At 45.5% G+C, this 25,575-nt stretch overlaps 2 protein-coding genes across 3 annotated transcripts; one reads left to right on the top strand and one right to left on the bottom strand.

Moving 5' to 3' along the window:
* Nucleotides 1-1,149: 1,149 nt before the first annotated feature.
* LOC8030423 (U2 small nuclear ribonucleoprotein auxiliary factor 35 kDa subunit-related protein 1) lies at nt 1,150-22,181 on the bottom strand. The gene is made up of 11 exons (XM_042293996.1): nt 22,087-22,181; nt 21,819-21,904; nt 20,244-20,346; nt 19,746-19,848; nt 18,171-18,251; nt 17,033-17,068; nt 15,876-15,985; nt 11,301-11,570; nt 9,298-9,407; nt 8,699-8,912; nt 1,150-1,811 (listed from the first exon to the last, which is right to left on the bottom strand). The coding sequence occupies exons 1-11, from the start codon at nt 22,170-22,172 to the stop codon at nt 1,370-1,372; spliced, it is 1,641 nt and encodes a 546-aa protein (XP_042149930.1). The 5' UTR covers nt 22,173-22,181; the 3' UTR covers nt 1,150-1,369.
* A 369-nt stretch (nt 22,182-22,550) lies between these two features.
* Nucleotides 22,551-25,210, top strand: LOC121838006. 2 transcript variants are annotated; one of them, XM_042293963.1, is made up of 3 exons: nt 22,551-22,633; nt 22,734-22,918; nt 23,229-25,210. In XM_042293963.1, the coding sequence occupies exons 2-3, from the start codon at nt 22,744-22,746 to the stop codon at nt 25,034-25,036; spliced, it is 1,983 nt and encodes a 660-aa protein (XP_042149897.1). In that variant the 5' UTR covers nt 22,551-22,633; nt 22,734-22,743; the 3' UTR covers nt 25,037-25,210. The 2 variants fall into 2 exon arrangements, with proteins under 2 accessions (XP_042149897.1, XP_042149896.1); XM_042293962.1 differs by having other exon boundaries at nt 22,564-22,918.
* The last annotated feature ends 365 nt before the right edge of the window (nt 25,211-25,575 follow it).

Below are 25,575 nucleotides of genomic sequence, written 5' to 3'. Positions count from 1 at the left end.
TCGTAATGAGCCATCCGCAGACTGTCGCCACGACGGTTAGTGCTGACACTTTGGAATCTGGTTGAAACCTCTAGGGCTACATTTGGGCAATGAGCGTTCGGCAACGCAGTTTACTTTTGCGGTAAAAATAACACTATATATATATATATATATATATTTTTTTTTTTCGGGGACTTCTTGCACATTTTAATAATTGTTACAGCCGAAGGTAATTCCAAAGTTGCTTCAAATGTATCTAAAATAGTTTGGGAAGTAGCCTGGTATTATACAAAGAGCGTCAAGCATTCTTCTGGTATTTACCGATCTAATCACATTCTTTTCAGATTTTTAACTAGACTAGGATTGTGCACTTTATGTAACAGAAGGTCTATCCGGGATGCTAAGTTTTTGCATAAGTTGGTTCACGGATCAATAGACAGTTCTACTTTGCTTGCTTCTTTACATTTTCACATTCCTGTTAACACAAGTTCTAGAAATCGTAGCGTTTTATCCAGATAACCTTAACTTGTCACCTATATCACGAATTCAACATGTGCTTAACACGAAGTATTGCGGCATTGATATTTTTTGTACAACTTTGCCCCATATGTTTTACACATGTGCATGATTTTAAAATCGGTTTAAGGATGTATTTTTTGCAACATAAATGTCTTACATTGTGCTTTACCGCAAAATAAATATTGTATTGTATTGTATAGTGCTCTACTGTTAAAACGCAGTAAGAACTTCTTGGGTATTTTGTATAAGAAATAAATACTCATACTTGAATGCATTCAAAATGAAGTTCTCACATGGAAAGACAAGTGTGAACATAAAGCTGAAGGTCATCCTCACCACCAGTGGCGTAGCCAGGAATTTGTTTCAGGGAAGAGCCACTGCTCACCTCATAGGGCGAGATGGGGAACCAGTGTCCATTCACTGAAATTCGAGCACACATGCTGAGGCAATCAGCTGTTGAGCCATTCAGCATCTCAACTGGAACAAACTCGGCTGGGCCGAAGGGGTCTTCTAGGCAGTATCGCCAAAAGAGACTTCGAAGGGTTAAAGTGACTCAGTTAACAGCCTTGAGACACGCTAAACAAGACCCAGTTCTGCCACTGAAATGTTTATTCTATATGCTAATGCTCAATACAAAAAGAAATAAAAAGATATGTGCAAAACCAGCTTTATTTTGAGCGCATGCTTCATGCAACAGTTTCTGCCTCCCAACACAGACTTCATGAATGCAAACTGCAAGCTACTTATAGCAGGTAGTTGGAGTCACTTTCAAGGCAAAGCCAAGGATCACTGGGTACCACACTGCCCATCTCAGACTGTTTCCTACATCACAAGATGGAAGGACCCACCTAAAAACAATTCCTTCAACTTTCTATTCATCGAACTTCGTAGAACTCCCTTCGTCGCCCCCAGTCTCCCGACACGAGGCTGAGCCCATTCCTGGACTCTCTTCGCCCGATGAAATGAACGGGGGTGTTGACTCGGCTGCTGCCTTTGGCTCCGTCTTTGTCTCGGTGTCAGACATTGTCTCTGGCTTGACAGCCACATCCAAGGTGGTGCTAAAGTCCGACTTTGTGTCTGAACTAGTTTTTGGTCTTGAGCGAGACCTGGAGCGAGTCTTGGACCTGCTTTTCTTTTTCTTCTTCGATGACTTGTGGGACTTGTGGGACTTGTGCTGGTGCTTTTTGTGCTTGTGGCTCCGGCGATCTCGTTCAGGGGAATCCGAGTGCTTGCTTCTCTCGGATCGGCTGGATCGTCTTGACTCTCGGCTAGATTCCCGGCTGCTACGGTGACTCGGGGGACTGCGGGAGCCCCTGAGACAAAGGCAAAGAGCGACGCACATAGTGCACCAGCGTACATCACTTGTCGGCAGAGAGAAGACCACCGAACAAACAAAATTTCTGAGTCTGCAATATGCAGTACCATGCAGAGTGAACAGTTTTTTTAACCAAAATCATTTAAGGGGAGGCCCGAGCCGAATAATTAATATTTTTTTGGAAATTGTAGATTTTTGTCTTTTCTTTAGGGGTGTGCAAATTCGAAACTTCGAATACTTTGCAAATAATGCTCGCTGTTCGGTTCAATTCGCTTCGCACTTTTGCCGTTCGAAGTATTAGAGTCCTTCGAATACTTCGGAAACTATGAATAACGCGGAACTCACCGATTAGTGTCAACTCGCGGTCGAGTTCCCTGTCTTGTTTTTGGACAAACCCAAAAAGCAAATCTAAGTTCCTTTTTTTTATTTCATATATGATGCACTGGAAAGTTATTTGCGGTAGCGCGATCTGTCCTCTGCTTGCCGTGATGCCTGGATTCGGAGTTGGCGAAGTGGTCGTGACGCAAACGCTGCGATAGATTTGATGAAGTTTGCAGTGGCACGTGCATTGCGTAAGCACAAACACGATGGACCACTCTCATTACTATGGTCACTACTATGAATTCGGATATGGGTTTACGCCTGACCTCAACTATCGGCACTATCTGGCTCGTGTTATTTACCGCTTGATTGTCCGGTTCATGAGTTTGCCGGTATTCCTTTTGTTATTTATTTCTACCTGTTTTCACTAATAAACATAAAATTTGCTCCCTTCGAAAAAAAAAAGAAAAAAGAAGTATTTTTAATTTATTGCTGCTTTGTGTCGCCCTCTATCGGCAGAACTATTGTACATGGAAAGAGATGGCGCAAAGTCAGGGCGGCTGCGCGGCGTAATCGCACAATCTCCAAAAAAATATTAGGTTGTGTGTGTGTTTATACAGCCTAGAACTTGGTCTGCCTTCAGGGGCGATGAGTTTCCCAGCTGTAGATGAGAAATTCAGCCAGTACAGTACAACCGCTAGCCTGGGGTCTTTTACATGCATCACGCAGTAATGATACATGACCGCACGCCGGTACGATGCTCATCCAGATCGAAACGGGCAGGGGCGGGGCTCGAACCCAGGATCCCTGGGTTCTGCAGCGCGAGCTTTCGCTCCACGTGCTCCGAGCTGGTGTGCGGTAGCTCACTCGGCCACTGATCCCCCCCGTACGATCTCCAACTCTGCTGTGGCCTGCCAACCCGCCTCCGCTTGTGTACTTCGGTTTACGTTCACGTGGTTGCGTTCACCCGCGTAAAAAGATTTTGCACAAAGTCGGTGCAGCTGCGCGATTTGACTTTGCATTGTGGCTTGCTGTCCCGCCACCCCTTGTGTACTTTAGTTTAACTTCACATAGTTACATTCGTCTGCGATGCGAGCTCCGACTGCGTTGTGGCTTGCCGACCCACCCCCACTTGCATACTTTCATTTACGTTCCGTAACTTCACTCCTTGAATGGTGTTTTACTGACTGATCTTTTATTTCATCTTTTTTTTTATCCGTCACATATGTGACCTTTCTTTATTGCAATAAAATTATCTTTTCATAAACAATTGCTGAAAAAAAAAAAATTTCAGTTGTGTTTTAATTAAGCATTGTTTTTTATATAACTTGTGATTCAATGCAAATTAAATTTACATAGCTAATCTGCCATTACAATCTGACTACAAATATGTACTTGGTTCTGATGTAACCTAATTAGTTTTGTTAGTATTGAAAATTAATTTGCAAAGTTTATGAGAAGGATTAAGACAAATTGACACTAAAATAAGACAATAAACATATATCAGTCAAGTAAAAGTTATGTGGAATACAATAAGGCATAAATGAGAGCCCTAGGATGTTTTATAAACGTTTTAGGACACTTTCGAACTCTCCAGTTTCAAACTGATTTATTGCAGGGTACCCAATAGGCACCTACAAAAAGCCCAATGCCCTATTTATTATATTTGCATCCCTTATTGCATATCTCACATACACATACCCGAGAAAGAAAAAAAAAATGAAGGCTAGATGTGTGCAAGTGGAGATATGGCTTCCATAACATAGCAAAGGGTGTAAAAAGTTCACTCAGAACTAATATAAAAAACAAACATCCCCTGATCCATTTTACTTTGTTTCCGAGACAATATTTCAAGATAAGAGACTTGTTTAATGAAAATCGATCAGGACAAGACGATAAGTGCCTGCCAATCTTCAAAAATCACAATTAAAAAAAAAAGTTTTATTAGTTTATACCCTTTCGGTCACGAATTTCAAAATTTTAGTTCAAAATTTTTTATCTTCACAGAAGTTCATTATTCTACCCTCATGACTTCAAATACACAAACTTAGGCTCTTTTTGAATAATAGTCATTAATTGAGGATGCGTGCTCATATGTACACAGTCTGACTCAAGGCTACCTTTATGGGTCAAAAAAATTTATTCAATTACTCAAAAACATGTGTTACATGCAGTTCTTAGGCATCAAAAGTGACGTCATGGGTTGTGGTACAGAAAAAAAATAGTCATTTTTGGGATCTGATGCGCAGAAAGACGTCACCCTTGCGGCACCGCATTCTGGCATCTGACACATTGACGTCGGTAATCACTAGAGATATCGCTTCAGCTGCAGTCACTGATATCTTTCATATTTTTTCTTGCGTGTTTCTTGATGGTTGTTGGCAAAAATACAAACGATTCAGTTTCGTGCACGAATAGAGCCTGCCTGTGTCTGTGCATTGAGTCAAAGCCCGCAGTACTGATTGAGTCACGCTCATGGACGTGTTTTGGTATTCATTTGATATGACTAGTGCCAAGCACGTGTTTGGTATTTTATGGAAGAGAATATGTTTTTCTATTAAAATACGGCACTCTTACGTCTCCGGGAACGATGATACTCATTCAGAAGCCAAATTTGAACAGGCGCTTACGGAGCTTCGATAAAACGTGGAAATGTCCATCTTGAATGCATGATTTTATTCATGCTTCGAGCTCCCGGTACTAGATGGCGCCATATAACGGCTAAAAATATTTCGAGTATAAGCCGCAGCAGCACGAGGTGTCATTTATGCCTTCTAGCGCGAACAAAAAGGCTGAAACGATTGCGTGTACATACGAAGACACAGTGACTGAAAGAGATTTTTGCCTCAAAGAGCAGTGTGTCCCCTTAACTCACATCAAATAGAAAATTTTTGTTTTCAAAAATGTTCTTATTTGAAACTACTACTGTAAACGACTTCATTTTTGCGGGCTCAAATTTTCGCGAATCAGGCCAAAGCAGAAAATTTGAAATTATTCGCAGGTTCTAATTTTTGCGAATCGAATGTAGCTTTTGTAGCGTTCACATATTGCCCCGATTGTTCGCGGGACATATTTTTTGCAAATTGTAGGCGATTCGTGAAAATTATGTCCCTGCAAAAATTTAGTCGTTTACAGTATTCGTATTTGAAAATATCCAGTTTGATTCAATTCGTAACCTTTATTATTCGATTCGCTTCGCTTCGAAAAGTTTTGATATTCGCACACCTCTACTTCTCTTGCTTTATTACCCTCAGACGTCCTACTTTTATGAGTAAAAAAAAGTCAAAACAATAATCGCACCCGAAGTTAGGAAAAAATGTGCCTTATTGATTTGCAGTGCTCGAAAAATTGCAAGTTTACGCGAATATCCGCCATCTTTGAGAGGCTATCACTCGGCACAGAAGCACTTTCTATGTATCTCCAATTCAATTTGTGATAAACAACACTAGAAAGCACGATTTTCGCATTTGGAACTACCGAAGCAAGCACAACTTTAAGAAAAGGTGGCGCAAATGCGAGCAAAAGAACGTCAGCTGAGGAATGTTTACCGCCGCCTGCTAAGCCTAAGCACAGTAACGGGAACTCTTCTGATGTAGTCGACGCTCCGTTCACGCTTGTTCACACTACAAAGATTGCATCTTTCGAAAACAGATACAGAACATAGGACCATGCCTGTGCGGGTTGAGTGAGGTACAACATCAGCACGCTGACACTGCTTGTGAGCAGTGCGATCTGCCCCATTTGTCACGAGTGCAGATTTTCTACGCACTCGAGAGTCTGCTGAGAATTTCAAGGGATTTTCATTGCCCCTCAAACCACACTGAGAAGAGCCCCGAGTGGGTTCTTTCTTCCAACGTTTTAAGCGAAGCTAGAACAGCGGGACTTCGCACGAGTTTTGCCATCAACTTGAAAGCCGTCAACTTCTGCACGATTCTCAGCCTGCTAGCACCAGTCCACCGTAAAACCTTCCCTAGCAAAAAAAAGTTAAAGGCAGTACCGCAAAAGCTGCCAACCAAAACCTCACAAAGACCGAAATTCCGACGTGAGAGGAACAGCTAATGCAGGTGATGTCTGACCAATAAGAGTTGCCAACTGGCCCATATTTGCAGATGGTACAAATATGAGCCAGGTAAGTCGCAGCATACAGTGCAAGATGAGTTTATTGACTGAATGTCTCCTGCACCCTGCCAATGTTCTGGCCATATTTTAGTTAATCACAGACAATATTTGTAGAACATACAAATGTAATTTTCTCGTTTTGCAACTTTGAGTTGTCTTCACAGATTGTGATATCAGCTTTTGGCACTTAGAATTTTCCAATCATAATCAAATGTTTTATGTGTTATCTTGAGGAAAGGTAGAGTGCCAATATCTATTTGGAATTGCAATGTCTTAATACTGCTTCAGCAAATTTTAACTAACTTTTAAAAGGCTTCTAAAAAGGCTTTATTATGTTTTTATTTTTCTTTATTAAATTAACAATTTGGACGCAGCGTTTAGCTAGACACCGGCACTTTACACGTCATAGGGAGCATAACGGGCTCTTGCACCATGCACATTATAAAAGAAGTTAGTAAACCCAGACATCCACACAAAGGAAACCTTTCTATGCCTTTGAACAGAGAACTCTAGAAGCTACATTAAAATTAATACATGTTCTAAAAAGAGAAGCCAATACTTTATAAGGAGCTAAAGTTTCATTGTCTTAGAGCAAATATTGAAAAAATCAGCGTCCCCAGCCCGCATCTTCCCTTAAAGAATAGCTAAACCTCACTCCGCTTCCTCATTGTGTGGCATGATCAACTCCGCAATTAACTCTTTCCTGGCCGCGTTCATTGGCCATCGATCACCGGTGATCAATGGTTTCCAAGTGCATTCAAGAAATTGAATTTAGTGTGGAGAATTATGTTCCACAATCTCCTTAATAGCCAAGGAACCATAGTTTTGGTTTCAATGTAGGTTTGAGCATTATCCCAAGCTGGTGGACTGTCAAAAATAGTCTTGGGAATGGCGGTTGCACTTGTCTAACATGGCTAACTGCTTGCTTTGTCACAAAGATGGCATTATTTACATAATTCAACTGTATTGTGGCATAGTTTTAGACCTCAAGAGCTCTGGGGACACTTAGGTGTTGCTTAACAGATGGTTGTTATTCCGCTACCCTCAACGCTTACTACTACAGATGGTTGTGGGTAAGCATCACTATAATTTCCAATGCTGTCCCGAGCTGGCGTGCATGTTTCATGTCCCCAACAAGTCGGACAAAAATGCTAAATATAGAGGAACTGCAATCGAGGCTATAACAAAACCAAAGTAGAACACAAAGGAAGCATTTTGCTGGGGATGTGAGGAATACTATCTGTGCTTCACCAATATAAGCATTCCTTCGTTCAAAAACGCACGTGTTATGAATGATAACTCTCCAATGAACCAAAAATAGACAACGCCAGTTAGAGTACACTACCTTTCAGAGGTAATAGCCGTGGGTCTGGGGCACATTTTGTATATTCTGAATTTTTCTTTTATTTGTCGTTCAATTTGAATAGCTGTAGAAGTGTCGGTGTTTATACGCCTTCCACAAGTACACTGTATTTTTAAGAAATAAAATTTGAAAATCTTTTTACACTATACCAATTTCGGTTTTCTTTGAAAGAATAACTAATTGGCCACATTTTGATGTGTCATATTGCTCTATACACAAATTAGTCAGGAAAATAAAAGCGTCTGCACGGATCCTTTGAAAATTGCTACTTCTCCCGTGGTCGGGAAAGAGTTAAGCGTTGCTATAGTACTTCATCTCGGTGCATTGACACACCACATATCGTAGATTATTGTTTCGTTTGTACAGCCACAATCGGCGATCACTGGGGATTATTTTACTGCTCCATTCGCAGGTTTGAATTCAATTCCGAAAAAGCGCACAATTCAAAGAAATCGGCTGTTTCCTGGTATCGTCCAATGCTAGGAGCCAGCGCGGGCAATATCCAAGACTAAAGCAGAAATTAGCTAAGAGTTTAATAAGGAAGCTACCAAACTTCCACAAAATGGGCGACAAAAAAACAACACACACCTTTCTTTTAACGGAAAGAAAACACTTTTTCTCACGCACATTTCTTGAGCCGGCCTGCCACGGTCTAAAAGCCCGTTCGCCCACTTACATTTGCTCGGGACCGAGTTGTTGCAATCTCTTATGACGAGAAAACAGTCTGGCATGCCGGCACCACCTATCAGGTGACCCTGGAACTGGATTTCACCACAGCCAAGGATTTGCGGTATTTGTAAGATCGAATGTATGCGCTACGGTACTTATGAGAAATGATTGTTTACAACATTGTCAGAAACTTTTCGAGCCAAGAAAAATAGAAAATGTAGAGAAACTAAAAGTGTTCCCCAACTCCCTGACGGATGACCGGTCTGTTCTCTCAGAGTGAAAGATTTGAAGAGGTTTTAAACGGTCGTAAGCGGTCGCAACTGTGTAAACCAGCCTTTAGTTGCTGGGCATGCACCATTGCACTTTGGCAAATGCCAAAAGCAACTCTAACGTTCCAGTGGGGGGTGACGGACCTTGTCGACGAGGACCTTCTGGAACTATCCGGCCGGTGGGACGTGGATCCGCGTTCCCGGGAGGACGGGGGACTGCGGGGGTGTCGGAGCTGCCTTTGGGAACGCGGAGACTCCCGGTCCTGGTCCGCATCCCGAAACTCGTCCGTGGGGTTGCGGAACACGTGCAGGAAGTTGCAGCCGCGCCCCTTGGGGCACCGGTTGCGGAAGAAGAGCCCTGCGCAGCCACGGAGAGGGTCGAGACGGGACAGTAAAGACACGAGGGCTGGAACGAGGGTGCGGGTGAAGGTGAATCGGCACATTCGGTCCGAGAAAACAAGAGTCTAAGAAGTCGGGACTCGAATGTCGGGAGAGGAAAGAAGAGTCCAGATTCTAAAGCAAAGAAACAGAAACATAAAGCAAGACACAACATTCGGAACAAGAGAGTCAAGGTATGGGGTTAGGACGACGATTAGACAAAGAACAAAGAAATGCAGGAATTGGAGCAAAAGGATCGGGAGTATGTTAAAGGGGGACACGGGGAAGCATCCATAAACTGACAAAGGAGAACAAATAACGGTAAAAAGCATGGAGTAAATGGCAAAAAGCAACAAAGCAGTTACCGCAAATGGCGGACTTCCACCGCTGGACGGGGCTGAACTCGCAGCTGATCTGGCGTCCCGCGTACCAGCGTCCGTTGAACATCACCAGGGCACGGGTGGCCTCCTCCTCGCTGCGCGCAACAATTCACGACTGTCGGCACCGACAACAGCAAGAGTGGTGCAGTCTGCTCCTGAGAGTCGGCTTCTACAACAGCTGTGTCAATGCCACAAAGTTTTACAGGAAGTAAACCGGTGTGGCCGGGTCTATTGGTGTAAACGGAACATCTGTAGAAACAAAACTAGCACGCACTATTTGGTTGCTCGAGGCAACAGCAATGCAAATCGATCCAAGGTAACCGGGAAAAGCGGCGTGGGCTCATTTTGGGTGATATCCCACGTCACCCGATTGTGCTCCCAGGGTGAAGACTGAGCAGCCAGACCGATCCCTAATTTTACCCCATCTCAGGAATGCAAAACACAACTGGTACATCTATTTACGGGTGAAACTCCAAAATTATCAAAACAATAAAAAAAAAGGTGTTGGTTATGTTTCATATTTGATTTTGTAACTGCACCGTCGATTGCAGAGAAGCTTTCTAGACCCTTTCCGACACATTACGGCAGTGTGAGCTGTTTACACGACCTCTAACCCAACAGCTTTGTGCTTTTGACGTTTTGCAATGTTGCAGGCTCCACCAAAGGCACTAAAATGTGACAACAGCAACAACGGATGATTCGCGACCACCACAAAAAAAAAGCACCTTGCACCGCTTGACAAACAACACATGACGTTGTGAAATGCATGAAGGACGAGAGTTCAGCTGGATCACCAATATGAAGATGTTAATGGAGTTTAACCAATGGCGGTAGAAACAGCACATACTGTAAAACACTGATCCATGATAAAGGTAATGGGGGATCGGTGGCCGAGTGGGCTAAAGCGCACACCCAGCTCGACACGTGTGGAGCGAAAGCTCGCGCTGCAGAACCCAGGGATCCTAGGTTCAATCCCCACCCCTGCCCGTTTCGATCTGGATGAGCATCGTACCGGCGTGCGGTCGTGTATCACTACTGCGTGGTGCACGTTAAAGACACCAGGCAAGCGGTTGTACTGCACTGGCTAAATTGCTCATCTACAGCGCGTGACTCGTCGCAACTTGAATGGCAGACCAACTACACGCTGTATAAATATCCCCACAACCCATTTTTTTTTTGAGGTAATTATGAAAAAAACTTAGTATGGGAACTTGCTAGGTCCAAAAGCAGAAAAAAAAAGGGACACCAGGGTAAGATACGCTCTCGCTTGATCTGATGAAACAGTATAAAAGCAATATAGGAGGTTGGCGAAACTCTTAACCTATAAAGTAACTGCAACATGCGCATCAAGCTTGCTTGGCGCCGCAGCTCACCGTCTTCACGAAGAGGCAGTCAACTTGAAAGAACAACTCGATTAACTCGATGGACTCGGAAGTTTGCTGGGGTGGGCACTTCCCATTGCTTATAATTAAAATGTTTTACAAGTAGCGGGTGGGTGTTTATTGCAAGACATATACATGCTCGGTATTTTACGCTGCTTGATTACAGTCCTCAAAACTGAACAGAGGAGAACGGCAAATGATGAGGCACCGGTAATGTTGCAGCGGAGAAACATGACCCACGCCAAGATTCTGGACAAGCAACAATCATCTGGCACATTTCAGCACCAATTCCATAAAACAAAGAAAAAAAAAAACGACTGTGAGTGTGCGGGCAAGCTGCTGATAATTAATTATAATAATGTAGCACCTAAGACAATGTTGCGAGAAACTTGAGAAACTTTCGAGTCGAGGGAAAAGACAACAGTAAGAGAGATTCTCTTGCTGTAGTCTTTTCCTTCGACTTGGAACGCAGTCTCGAGTGTTATGACTGGCCATTTGCATGTCGTTCCATGACCTCCCTGCTCATGAGAGTCCCAACCGATCCACCTGTGCGGGTTCTGCGGGAAAGCGCAGGCCCTCCCCCCGGAAACATCCGACCGGACGCACCTGGCGTACTGGACGTAGACGTTTCCCCTCAGGTGTGGCTCCAGGTTGCGGCACACCTTGAACTGTACGACGGTGCCAGCCTTGCGCAGCTCGGGCAGGGCGTCCCAGAAAAAGGCGTCGAAGTGGTGCCTCAGCTCCCGCTCGTCCGTCTCCAGCTGGGCGTCCGCGTCGTAGTCGTCCCTCCGCTGCTGCTCCAGGCTGAAGTGGCCGTAGAAGCCGCGCATCAGCAGGGTGCGGCTGCTCACCGGCCGCGGGTGGCTGCGGGAACACCTGCACGGGGGCCCAATCAGATCCAGTCAAGCACCCAGGCACGGGGACTGCTTGCCGGTGGCCGTGTCTGGCTCGCTCAAGCCGGGGGGGTTAAACGCGCGAGCGGAGAATCTTAAGTGCCCACATCGGTGGTCCTGACAGGAAGGAGGCATACACATGGGCGTACCAACCGAAGGGGCAAGGAAGGCGCTTGCCCCCCAGTTCTCAGAGTGCGGGGGGCAAGACGTGTTTTGCCCACCCTGAAAGAGCCGCCACTGGGCAGGGTAAACACTGGCTGGCGGTGCCCAAGGGATACCAAGGGCAGAGCCCCCCGGCCCTGGGGGGACTGGTTTGCCCCCCTCCCCCCTTTCAAGAACAAGTTGGTACGCCACTGGGCATACACTTATATAATATTCTGGAGGGAAAGGTCTTATGCATGTCGGACGCTTCAGAATAGACGCAGACATTGATGGTCCCGACTAGACAATATTGCTGGCGACTCTTTGATATACATAAAGAAGCAGAAAAACACCACTTGCAAGGTCTGTACCTAGTGCAACAAAGTATTAAAATGGGCCACTCGGTGATAATTAAACATGGTTGATGAAAACCAGCTTCAAAAAACGGGGACGAAAAACGGAACAAACACAACAGTACGGAGCTGAGACAAAGTCAAAGTCAAATTTGGGGGTTTTACGTGCCGGACCAACGACGGGCATCTGGCACGCCCCAGCGGAGGACTGAGGATTAATTTGGACCACCTGGAGATCTTTTGACGTGCAACCGAAAGCCCGGTTACACGGCGCCTCCTCCGCAATAAGCCTCCGTCAGATTGCGGGCACCTCGGCCGGGATTCGAACCCGCCACACGGGGATCCATAGGCCGGCGCTCTCGCCTCGGAGCCAGCGAGGCGGCTGGAGCTGAGACAAAAGAGGAGCACGATAATTAAGAAATAAACTGCAACAAAGTAGTGAAGTGGACCAGGTGAAAATGATGAAGCATGACTGATGAAAAAAGCTGATTTTCAGCTTTTGCAGTTTATTTCTTCTTCATCTGTCACAGTTCCGTCCTGTCGTGTTTGTTCCTTTCTTTGTCCGTTTTTTTTTTTTTTTAAGCTGATTTTCATCAATTGGTACCTAGTGTTTTTCTAGCTTTATATTGCATGCAAATACAGACGTTGAGTGTTGTATAAGAATAAATAAACATGACAAGTGCTCGAACAACTTGGGCTTATTGCGGAAAACGAATACGCTTAACCTCTCTTTCTCCTTCCTTCTCTCGACAGCACCGACGTAAGCGCCCAGGATGTGGTGCATTTTGTCTTTACCCCCCCCCCGTCCGGATTGCTGAAGCTGGGGGGGTCGAAGACACCTTGCAGAATGTGGCAACTCGTAAGCGTGGACCTTGCTAGTCCCGAGAGGCAGGAGGAGAAAGAGCGGCAGAAAAGAGGAAGCTGCCACCCATAGTTGGTGACAGGCTCACAATTCATTGGAAGCTCCAACTCAATCATGCGCTCGTTGCCTTGCGTCGGGCTTTGCTGGCGAGCGTGATCGAGTCTTATCCAGGGCGGATGGCTCATGCTGCAGGCGGACGTCTACCGAGCTACTAAAAGGCTCGTGAAACATTGTTTTTACAAAATTCTGAGCCATATATATGTCTATCTGAAATTATTGTCCTTTATTGCACGACCCATGTTCATTCGTTCGAATGTCCAGATTCAGTGTCCAGATTCGGTACAGGACTGTGTCCTTTACTGAAAAATAACATCCCCACATGACTCTTTAACCCTACAAAATAACCTCAACCTAGTTCAGAGCTGGTGTACTAACTGGCAGACGACGCTTAACGTCAGCAAACGTAGATACATGCGCTTCTCTCGTTCCTCTTTTCAAACTTCTCCTGCTCATTTTCTCAATGGCATCCCTCTTTAACACACAGATATGTATAAATACCTCGGCGTTCTTCTAACTTCAAACCTCTCCTGGGAAAACCATATTAATTCAGTTGCGAGTTCAGCTAACAAAAGCTTGGGTTTCCTTCGTCACAATTTCAGATCCACCTCTTCTCAACTAAAACGGCTCCCCTATCTTGCCTTAGTCTGGTCTAAATTAGAATATGCATCTTCGGTCTGGCACCCTCATCATGCTACATTAACAAACTACATTAAATCAGTTCAAAACCGTGCTGCGCGTTTTATTCAGTCTTATTACTCCAGTTTTCCCAGTGTCTCCCACATTAAATCAAATCTTTCTCTCCCATTGCTTTTCGCCCGTCAAAAAATATTCCGTCTCTGCCTTCTGCATAAAGTTTTTTTATTCACCACTTCTCGATCAGTCTCTTCTTTCCCCACCGGCTTACCTTTCCTCCAGACTCAATCATTGCAATATAAAATAGCCCAGCCAAAGTGTTTTTCACAGCACATCAGCACACCTCTCTTCCTGATGCAGCTGTGGACTGGAATGACCTTCCCGAAGACGTTATCACCATTCAGGACCCCATCAGATTCCGAGAAGCAGTATCAAACATCGTACTTAACACCCACCCCCCTCTCTAATGCCTTATAGCCCCGAGGATATTGTAAGTAAATAAATAAATAAATAAATTATTAGCATAAAAAAGCTAATTTCGGAATCCCAAGAAGCTTCCTTCTCAGTTCTAAAAATATGTCATGATAGGTAACCAACAGGGGATTTTTTATTGCTTGTGCAAGACGGCGTCGTAGACTGGACTCAATGGGCAAAGTTAGAATGCCAGATATCGCTCCAACAGCGGTGCCATAATGACGTCACACACATGAGTCGACGGATCACATCTAACGTCCGATATCATGCTCAGATACTCGTAAGATGGCCCACCGCACTGAGCTCTTGCGTCGCCTATTACACCGCAGTCGCTTGTTGGGTTTCAAGCCTTACGCAGACACTGTACGTCGTTTGTGCTACCATATGTCGTACTACAGAGAAGAGTTTCAGGGAATCGTTTGCAACCTCAATCGGTCGAGCCACGTCCTGATACGATCGTCAAATGAAAAGCCGCAATTATGATCTCGCTTTGATCAGAAAATTGCTGATCCGCTTGCAGAAAAAATAAGAAAAGGCTAGAAATATATCAAAATTAATTGCTCTTGCACACTTGAGGGGCGGCACTGCCGAGGAAGATTGTGGTAAAGGAAAATCAATGGAAAACTCGCCACCATAAAGCCAGTCATGGGGTCCTAGGACTACACTCGCAAAAATATGCGGTTTAAAACGGATGTGGGGTCGCACGCTTCCGTCCCTCCTTACTACTGACCCCTCGAAGTTCTGGATTCAAATTTTCTTGGGATTCTAACTTATCATTGCTTTACTTCATGTTTTACTATAATTCTAATCCACAATCAGGTTTCACACCCACATTCTAAAAGGAATGCGAGCCACGGCGGGACGAGCAGCACCAGTTACGACGGTTACCAAACAACAAAAGACCCAGATAAGTTTGAAACCTCAACTGTATCGCAACCGCGTGATTTAGTGTCATTCAAATAGTTAATACGAAAATGCCAATAAATAACTCAATGTTTTTATCACTCCCAATTTATTACTCGAAGAATAAAGAAAGCCGACTACCCGTTCAACCTTTTTTCGAAAAGCTACCGCGAGGTTTTGTTGCTCATGCTGCCATAGGGTGTCGCGTGATCGTTACAGAGATTAAAAAAAAACATGACTTTTAAACGCAATTTACGAGACGCAGACGTAATACTTATAGGAATCAACGTCTTCGTGGTTTATTGAATAAGAAAATTAAAATCTGGCAGATACATCTTTTCGTGACACCTTTTGCCTGTCACCAATTTCAGTTACATGTGTTCACTTTGCCCCAATACGCTGAAGTTGTTCAATTGCTTGTCAATGTTATACTTTAAAAAATGCGTGCCACCCATGATCTTTCTGAAAATAAGGAGAAGATCCTAGTGACATGTTGCTGCTTCTTAGTCTGGCCAGCAATACGGCCTCCCAGCATCATGGACATCTGCACCCTGCTGTTTCGAGGCGGCCCAAATGCACGGGAAGACGGCGGACCTTTTTGTGCGGATTTATTATAGCAGCTCTATGGCTGCAGCATCCCTATCTTTGTAGATGCAACTGCATGTTTTCTAAAACACACTCCTCACTGTCCCATCCTTGTTTTCTTCCGTTGCAGACGCCGGTCAGAAAAACACAGAGCACGCAAAAAACCTAACTTTCCCGATTCGTAAAAAAATAAAGACAACTACATAATTGGCACTGACATAGCTCGGGATACAGAGATGGCTTCCAAAACATGCAAGACGGAGAAGAGAGAACACACCTTTCTCCGAAGCGGCAGGCCCCCGTCTTGACAAAGAAAGAGCAGGCCTCCCTCTCCACCGCGGGCGCATAGTTGGAAGGTGCAGGCGGATTGTGCCACGTCGCATTGCCCTGAACCCAAGCAACCTCCACGTTCAGCCTCCTTCGCAACTCCGGTTTACAGCCCGTAATCCCACACCCCGGAAAGTCTAGCATGCATGACGAGGCACCCAAACCCCTCTGAAATTACATTCACGGAAAACACTTTTAGAATGTCTACACTCAGTTTTACCTTGAGAACCCTAGCAAAGAAGTATGGCTCCTCGCAGAACCCCACTAATTTTACCTTTCAAGTAGTGAATTAAGACGCTGCTACGTGCATCTTAAATTAGTCAGTTGTCATTTTATCAAAACATATATGTTTCAGACACAAAAAAGCATAATTTCTCCTCTCATAATTGTTTTGTGGGAACTATTTTGTGCAGCGTATGAACTGTGCGCAAAACTAGCCTTTTCTTGAGGGAATAGGAGTTGTGACATCTGCTTCAAGCTTCTACTAATGACAACCCTTTGTCTTTTTACAATGGGCCCACCCTTGGAGTGTCCAGTGAAGTTCACTCTAAATACATTTCACCCAATTTGAACTTGTCTCAAAGTGCAAAATCTATAAGTGAAACTGCGTTACTCTCCTTTTGGTACTTCCTGAACGCACTTTACAAAACACTAGACCACCAATTAGGTAAATCGACTTCGGCAATCGTGTCTATTTTGGGCACATGATTGCCAGGTCTTCCACTGCAACTATGCCACTAGCCACTCTGACATTAATGATAATAATAATAATAATAGTAATAACAACAATAGATCCTTGTTTCGTATCAGATAATACGCAGAAATAATACGGACGCTTAAAGCAATGTTCAGCTGGCACAAATTCATGGTTACCAAGATTGCGATACAGCGCAAAACCTTCACTGAGTACTTGCCCTCATGCAGTGTACAAAAAGCCGATAATTAATTTGAAGCATCAATTACAGCGTACACACTAAAACAAAGGAACGATGATGTCTGAAAGTTCTCTTGGTCGTTAAGAGCAGCCATCACACAGCCACTGCGATTCCACGGCCCACCCGAACAAAACAGACAGGTCCCCGAGACGAGAAAGCAGGGCACACTCACCTCAGGCAGCTTGGCTAGGGCGTCCTTTAGGGACTCCTACCGACAGCGGGGCGTGGGAAAAGTCGTTTAGGCACGGAGGTGGCAAAAGACGAGGCGCCTGCGCATCTGGGCTCCCGCTAAGGCACTTTCGCAGACGACGAGAAACACGGCAAGCACACGACGCACACCCGTTGACCCAACAGCCCCGAGCTCCTTCACTTTCAAAAAGATACAGTCTCCAGAGTCCAGCCACCGCTCTGGGTGGACATGGCACAGTGCACGTCTGTTAAGGAGCGTTTCTAAAAACAGGTGATGCCGACGTGACTGCAGACAGACCGAGTGTGGGCTCACAAATTTGTTCTAACTACGTGTGGAAAATGCTAGTCCGGTCAAACATTCAACGCACCGTGCCATTCGGTCGAGCCCTTGGGCCGAGCCCCAGCAAAATGCACTACAAAATTTGAAAGCTGCATTCCTAGTTACAAGAGCCCCGAGCCAAAGTAACCTGGCTCAACAGGAAAAGGCAATTTCCAAGACTAGGCGTCAAAATCAACCGAAGCCGTCGAGCCACATCGTGGGCAAATTAACGTTGACTCTTTTATCATCATTGTGAAAACAATAAACCACACTAATATTATTTTATAAAAATTGTGGAGTAGCGAGGCTACTATTAACAGTAACAAGGTTCCGAGGCAATGCAGTCAACGCTATGTGAGCCCGCGCACACAAACACTTCGACCACTGAGCAAAAATATGCACGTACGCTCTTCACCTCTCCTGAATTGCCACACAAAGTTACGTCCTTCCCGAGCATTCACACTCTGGCTCGCCCCGATCACCTACACCCTGTCTTTTCACGCCACCATATCCGGCCAACGCTCTCGGAAAGGCGAGAGGGGAACGACAGTCGAACCACGATTAACGCAGCTAATCGGTCTCGCCCAGCACATAGAGATGACCACCTCGCCATTCTACACCTGTCACCTAGAACTAAAGGAACCTGCTTGGGTTGTACGAGCATGAATTAATCAAAGGGATGGTATGTGCCTGGCAAAAACTAAATTTCTGCAGGCCCAAAAAGAAAAAGGACAACATTAATGAAACCAGCGGCGCCCAAACACGGGCAAAATTGGATATGGCTGGATGTGCGTTGCTTCACCTCTTTCTTGACCCTGTCAGCGTGCTCCTTGGACACGCCGTTCCTCCGGGTGGCCTCGGCAGCCTCGAGGGCCTCCTGCGCCTGCATGGGTGGCAGAAGCGAGCATTTCGCCTCGTGCGGTCAAGCAAAGGACAGACTTCCCATGGTCCGCTTCACGAAGAGACGGCATTTGGAAGCCCATACAGTTTGGGTAGTAGTAACAAGTAACAAGTGACGCGCTAATGTAACTTTCGTTACTCTTTTAGTAATATTTAACTAGAATGTGCTACCTTTTTGAAATGCAACTCGTAACTGTAGTTCGATTACTGTTTTTGAAGTAACGACGAGAGTAACAAAGTCTTTTTTTGTTGTCACTTTCCACTTTCTTCAGCATTAAGATGTCATTGAACGAGTCCAAGCTACTCATTCCTTGAACTTTTTGAGTTAGAATTACAGAAATACAAATTACAGAAATTAGAGTCGATCCAAAGCAGGGCAACTCTGTTCATTCTTAAAAACTACACACACACTAGCATTACTACGCTAAAAAAAGAACTCGGCCTTCCACTGCTCGCGGAAGGAAGGAAACTGACCAGACTAGTTTCATTACACGCTTTGTATTATCAGGCCCCTTTAAAGAGAGAATCGTACTGTCCTGCGGCTCATCACATTTCTCCTCGTACAGACCATTCTCAGAAAGTTCATCTGGTAACACCAAGGACCAACCTTTTTTAAATTCTCTCCACTGCAATTATCACTTTCAGAATGGAACTCTCTGCCAGAACATACTGTTACAATTCAAGACTCATCTGGATTCAGAGCTGCACTTGCTACGTTTCTCGATATTTAGCAACCCTTAACCTTGTGTTTTTCCTTTCTTTGTTTGTTTTTGTTTGCTGTCAAAGCCCCCCCTTATGTAAAGCCCTACGGGTGCTTTAAGGGAACGATAAATGAAATGAAAAATGAAATTAAATTATGCGTTCTAACATTCTGACTGTCATGTTCACTTTGTGCCCAACTTAACCTTTCCGTAATAAACTTGGGCGAAGGGCAGGGGGGACATTCTCAACTTTTTTTTTTAAATGTTTGTAGTCTCATGGACAAGTTAAGAGTAACACTGTTACTTCTTAGAAGTAACTGTAACTAATTATTTTTTTGTTGGAGTTACCTTAATGGTAACTTCGCTGCTTTTGTGTGAAAATAGCTGTAACAAATTGCTTTTTGAAAGTAACTTCCGCAAGACTGAGCCCACACGAATAAAGAATAGAGTATGCAGCAGTGCCGTGGTGGCAACGGAGATAGCTTCGATCTCTATCATAGTTTGACTATGGCATTCGGGTTATGCGGAGGCTGCTGTCACATCCCACTTCTGGCTAGCCACACGTAACGTGGGAAACAACAGCCGACCATTGTGAGACCCAAAACACCGGTAACCTTCATGTCGCCCTTATGGCGACCCACACAAGCCCCTGGCACGTGATACCTTCAGTGACGCGTGGCTCCTGTGTCACGCTGCGTGAACACATGCACTCGCTGCACCCCACGTCTCTCCAAACACCAATGTCTATAAATTGAACCGAGCGGCGTTCCATTTACCTCCCTCTTCCTGCGGCTGCACTCTTCTTCCTCGGCCTTGCGTCGCCTGAACTCCTCTTGTGCGACTTCCTCACGCTCCAGCCACAGGCGGTGCTCACGTTGCCTACAAGGTCAGCCACAAGCGACTCAGCCTGGGCCCACGTCGACAATATAGAGCGGGACCAAGTCTGAGCTTTGTGCAGCGAGTAGTTTACAGATTATGCTGCAAATGCAGATACACGTGCTGCACGTACTGGCATGTGGAACATAACTGTTCTCAAGCAGAAACCTAGCTCGAATGCACTTCGCACGTGCACTCGTCAACACCTTGTTTGGAGTTCTTGCTTCCAACTGTTTATACTGATAAAGCAAGCGCGTGCAGCTTGTGTACGTTTCCTGCATTTTCCTTGGTGCTTGGGTAATTTGGCAAAAGGTCTATTTAAGCGGTGCAAAAATTGCCCTCGGATGATCTCGTGCAGCAAAGCATAGGTGCAGACAGAGTGGAGGGAGAATGGGCACCTCTCACGTTCATCGTACTCTTCCTGAAGCATCCGCTGCCGGCGTTCCTCGGCTGCCCTCTCCTGGAAGCCAGGGGACCGCTCCGCCGCTGCATCTTGCTCCGCTGCCAGGGGGAATGAACCGGGCAAACGGTATACATAACTTGCAGGTGTTGCCATTTCTGGGCACCGATGGTTATTTCCACTTACTGGCTACCTCTAGCTACTACTTCTGCGGTGAGAAACTAATGCGGTGAACCGAATGCTTCTGGCACATGAAATACCAACACGGCCGTGAACGACGTTACAGGCAAGCTATGTATAAGGGTGCAGCCCCGCACGCACTTGTTCACCTAAGAAGCAATCTCGTTTTTTCTTTGTGCTGAAAGCGCGCGAGGAGCATTCTATGCATCCTTGACTATCAAAGCTTGCCAAGCACTGGACAAACAAACACATGGCGGCTTGCACGTGATGTCATTGCATCAAGCAGGTGGACATCCCTACTTTTTGACAAGAACAAGTTTGCTGGTGCAAAATTAATGCTAGAGAAGGTATACATGCTGAGAGAAACACTACCACAACGACAGCTACCAATGCAAGCCATGTATTGAAGCCATGCATTTACGCCACATCAGCCACCATTGCTCCGTACCATGCTCCTGTGCCCATACCTTCTGCAGCACAGATTCGGCACAATCGAATTTGGTCTTGGCAAGGAATGCCAAGAACATATTTGATAGTATGAAATGCATGCTGCAGGAGGTATGGGCACAAGACAATGGTTTGGAAGAATGGTGGCTGGTTTGGTGCAATATTTCTAGATTACCTCAGTTGTGGACCTCCCGCCGGAGGGGGGTACCCCCCTCACTCACTTCATTCCGGCTTCCGTCGTTTGAAGAGCCATCTAGATTTTCATTTCAAAACTGTGTTCCATAGAGTAAGATAGAACGCCGTATAGTCGCTGTGCTTTGAAACGTATGTATTCGATAGAGAAGGTATTCACTGGACATCATATTTGAGGCAACTGCTCACAGCGCATGCTTCGGATGAGTTCTTATTTATGGTCTCCCAAAGAAGACTATCTTGATGGTGTGCAATGTGCGTGTTGGAAGCGTTGTAGAAGCTTGCCGCAAACACGTGATCAGCAGCAGTGAGCTCAACTATGGCCGCCAGTGAATACCACCTAGACACTGCAGTTACCACAGCAGCCGTCCAGCGCGTCGAACGACGGGGGACGAGTCGTGGTGAGTGAGGGGGGTACTGCTCGAGTGCCCCGGTGCGCACCGGTGCGGATGATCGAGGATGCTATTAATTACTCCGTTGGCTTCGACAACCCTCCGCGACAGCGCGCTCGTAGCGCCATCTGTACTCCGACAAAGCAACTGAAATAGGAGCCCGCAGCGCCCGTGCCTGCTTCCCGGCGCGCGCCCCTCCGCGCACCTCGCCATTGGCGCTCCGCAATAGCCCCTCCTCCTCCCCTCTCCCAGGCTCCTCCCCTCTTCTTAGGCCACGCCAGCGGCAGACCAGCGACATCTTTACCAAGCAATGGGTCTGCCGGGGTACACGAGCTAACGGACCTTCCAGCCGACGAACCCACCTCGGAGCCTGTCCCGTTCTCGGGCTTCTTTCTGGCGTATTTTCTTCCTCCGCGTTTTCTTCAGAAGTGCGCGGAACTTCTTGTGGCTAACAGAAAAGAGAAAAATAGAAGCATAAAACTCGATAAATACAAGTCGAGTTCCTGACTTGAACGAACGAAAACTTGTACATCACAAAAAAACACAGATCAGAAAGTACCATCTGAATGCAGCGCTTAGTAGTGTTGAAGCTACAGATGAGTATAGAGTGCAATTCTTATTAAAACTTACTTTAATTTCACTTCAGTCACTTGCGTTGCCATCACATTAAAATACAAACACGCACGCCTCCATGCGCTGCGGCTGATGTCTACCATGTTCCTGATTTCTTTGACGCGCGAAGCACGCGAAGCGCACAAAGGACTATTCGGTTTCTTTTTGTTTTAACTGCAGTAAAAATGTTATACTATTTATATAACAATTATAAAATAAATAAAACTTTAATAGTAATGTAAAAACACGTGTTTATTACACTTGATTGCAGAAACAGTTTCAGTTTCGATTTCACAAGCACACATCCTACTTTTGGCGATTAAGTTTTACATGTCCTACATTTGTCGTGACTATTGCACAAATATTTTCTGTATAATTTTTCTAACGTAAGATCTAAGTAGCTCAGTTTCATGTTATTCCTTACACTTGTGAAGAAGAGAGTGAAAATCGAATATCAGAACGCGGGTGACCGACCAACCACGCGGGCGACGACCAGTGAGTGCAGCTGTGCCTGGAAGTGGAAACAACTACGCTGTTGAAAAAAAAAGAAAACAAACCGCTTTCCGTAGTTATATTTATCAGAATATTATTCTATACGCTAAATAATTTACGGGCCGTGTTGTGACCGATTTTACGCGACTTACAAAGCGATACATTTCATGCAGGGCAGCCGTGATGACCATGGACAGTTGCAGCACTGAGCAGAGCATCGGAGAATTCGACAGCCTTTCTTGCGATGACGACGTCCATGAAAACTTCGTGGAAGAATACTCGGTGCGAGTTGAGGTTTACGAGACCGAAGTGACCGGTTCGAGCTCCGCTGGAAGTGCTCCTGTCATCAAGATCTCTGGTAGGTCTCTATGGCATATTGTCACCGAGCAAACGCTCCATCGAGCTATGTACTTTTCTGAAACGCTGGCGGTGAAATACATGTCTGCAATACTCACATTAAAAAAAGAAAAAAAAAATTAAATAAATAAAAATGCGTTTGACTAAAGAAAAGATTTTAAACAACACAATGTGAAAGCCCAACACATTTTTAACTGGTTGCTAAAAATAAATAAAATTTGAAAAAAAAGGGGGGGGGGAGCATTAAACATTTTACGTCCCGGAAGTAGCTGCATATCAATCATTATACACCAAATAAATCGTGCTTCCAGGTCTCTCTGACTCTGGTGACATTGGCAAGGAATGCAGCCGTCAGCACTACCTGGCCAGCAACCTCAAGAGATCATTGGGACGTCTCTTGGGAGATAAAAAAACTCGCAAGATAGGGTCCTGCCTTCCCCTCTCAAAATCCCTGCAGCTTTTGGAGTGCCATCGTGCGTCGTCAATGACAGCATCCGGAACAATGTCCACTTGCTGCATGACTTGCAGAAACCACAAGAGCCAGACCACCGTACTCGCTCCCTTTGGAGACTACAAGGAAAAAGTGTGCACATCTCGTCTAGGGGTCACCTCACCCAAAGAAAGGCTTTGTCACTCCCCACATCCCTTTGCATTGAGGAAGCACACTTCTATGACTTTGGGCAAGACACACATCCTTGGCAAGTGGGAAGCCTCATGCAGCAACCCTCCACTGCAAAGACACATCAATGGTCGGCCCAGAAAGGAATCCAGCACTAGAGCAATGAAGCAAGGGGTATTTTCATTTCCCACAAGGGTTCCAAGAAAGACATCCATAAAAAATATGTTTACTAGCGAGAGCTTGAAAACTGCTAATTCACATGCTCAGTACCTTGACCATACAGGCAAGTCCCGTGGTGTGAAACCTCATTGCTCTGCGAGCAGAGAGCATTCCTTCGAGAGTTGCAGCACAAAAAATGGCACTGCAAGGATATCTAGATGTTCCTGGGAAACTCTTAGTTGCTGCCATGTCTGGGAACGATACCCGTCTAGCACAGAGAGGACATACTCTATTGTGGAGCCAAAGTGCTGCAGAGAGGCAGACATTGTGAGGAAAAGCACATTCCAAGCTGCCTCTAAATGGCCAGCTTCGAGGACAAGCTTCGACTGCTTCGAAGAGACCATCACCACTCGGTTGATTCCAGCACCTTTCACAAAATCTGCGAGGCCTCAAGTTGGCCAGAGGACAGTTTGCTGCTACGTCCATGATGACATGAAGACCTCCCTGAAACAGGCATGGGGATGCACTGACCTCAGCATTGTGCACAAAATCCTACCTCCCCAGCAAGGAAACAATGCTTGGACACCAGTCATACCAAAATGCACAGAACCAATGCTTCGAGAGGTGTATGTCTCGCCTTGCGAAAGGTACCAGGGGACTATCAGTTCCATGGACGCTGCCTGCAGGCCAATGGAACCTGTTGGCCCCATGAAACTTGAGCAGGCCACATCAGTTCCACAGAAGGCAAGGCTCACCCCATCTACAGTAAAGCTCTCGACCTTGCGCAACTCCAGGTGCAGCGTGCACAAGCAGACACAGACATCCACGTCTCAACTGGAACTGCCCAACATTCTCAAATCGCTCGTCGATTGGATCGCATTCATATGCCAAAATCCGGGTGCACACACTACAGACGTCCCAACCAAAGCCAAGTACTTGCCCCATGCAACAAGTTCCCAGCCAGGTGTAACGGAATCTTTGCGAGAGCTACTGAGGACTGACTCGGCTGTCTGGTGGAAATTAGCTAGGCAGTTCCACGAAGGCATTGCGCAATTTCCTCGGCAAGTAACTGAGGCATCGGCTTCTGTCGGGAGACAAAAGTCCTACGGTACGTTCCAGCCGCGGGCCAGGATGGGGGGAGAAGGAGAGTGCGCAGGTACACGCAACGAGAACTGGAAGACGAAAAGGCCACCTGTGCAGCGTATGGAACTGCCAAGGAGGCTGTCTTCGAGGCTTGACCTCTGCATCGGAGTCAATGCTTGCATTGATCTGGAGAATGACCTTGTCCCTCGGATGAATGGGTCCGTGGTTGGACATAGGAGGTCTTGCCCCATCTTCTAGAAATTTTAACATCTGTGCCACAAAGAAATTATGTGCACAAATGCACAAAAGAAGCCACCTGAGGTGGGACTGGCCCTGGGGCACTCTGCCCATGAACTCAAATTATTAAAATCAGTAGATAATGCAATCAATAAACTAAAGAAAGCAGCCAGCTTCTTGGCTCTCAATGAGAAATGCCCCGAATTCATCTTAAAGGGAGTCGCCCTTCTCTCTTGGGTGTTATCATTTTGTCGGAAGGTCCTCTGTGCAAAGCGTTGTGTTCCAAAACTGTTATTATTGGCTACAGCATTTTTTTCTTCTGTTTCACTAATTTTAAGGCTGTGGCCACTCGGTGTACAATTCCTGGCAAGTGCAAAATTTACTTAGAGGAGATAAGGGCTGTTGGGGGAAATGTGACCCTAACAGTACACATGGTTGTGCAGACGTCACTGGGACATTGTATTGTACCACGGATGTCTACAGGATTCAAAAAGCCAGTTCATGTTTCAGTTTTCATGACTGAAGTGCGAAAACAGTTTAATGTTCCCTTTAAAAAAATA

The sequence above is a fragment of the Ixodes scapularis genome, unplaced genomic scaffold (genome assembly GCF_016920785.2).
Source record: "Ixodes scapularis isolate PalLabHiFi unplaced genomic scaffold, ASM1692078v2 PGA_scaffold5__190_contigs__length_132052651, whole genome shotgun sequence".
Taxonomy (NCBI): domain Eukaryota; kingdom Metazoa; phylum Arthropoda; class Arachnida; order Ixodida; family Ixodidae; genus Ixodes; species Ixodes scapularis.
This window is presented reverse-complemented; position numbering and strand designations above follow the sequence as displayed.

Coding starts and splice junctions, on each gene's coding strand:
- LOC121838006 (XM_042293963.1), top strand. CDS start 22,744: ATGACCATGGACAGTTGCAGCACTGAGCAGAGCATCGGAGAATTCGAC. Junction 22,919..23,228: donor TCCTGTCATCAAGATCTCTG/GTAGGTCTCTAT, acceptor TCGTGCTTCCAG/GTCTCTCTGACTCTGGTGAC.
- LOC8030423 (XM_042293996.1), bottom strand. CDS start 22,172: ATGGTAGACATCAGCCGCAGCGCATGGAGGCGTGCGTGTTTGTATTTT. Junction 21,905..22,086: donor GTGACTGAAGTGAAATTAAA/GTAAGTTTTAAT, acceptor CTTTTCTGTTAG/CCACAAGAAGTTCCGCGCAC. Junction 18,252..19,745: donor GCAGCCGCAGGAAGAGGGAG/GTAAATGGAACG, acceptor CCACCCATGCAG/GCGCAGGAGGCCCTCGAGGC.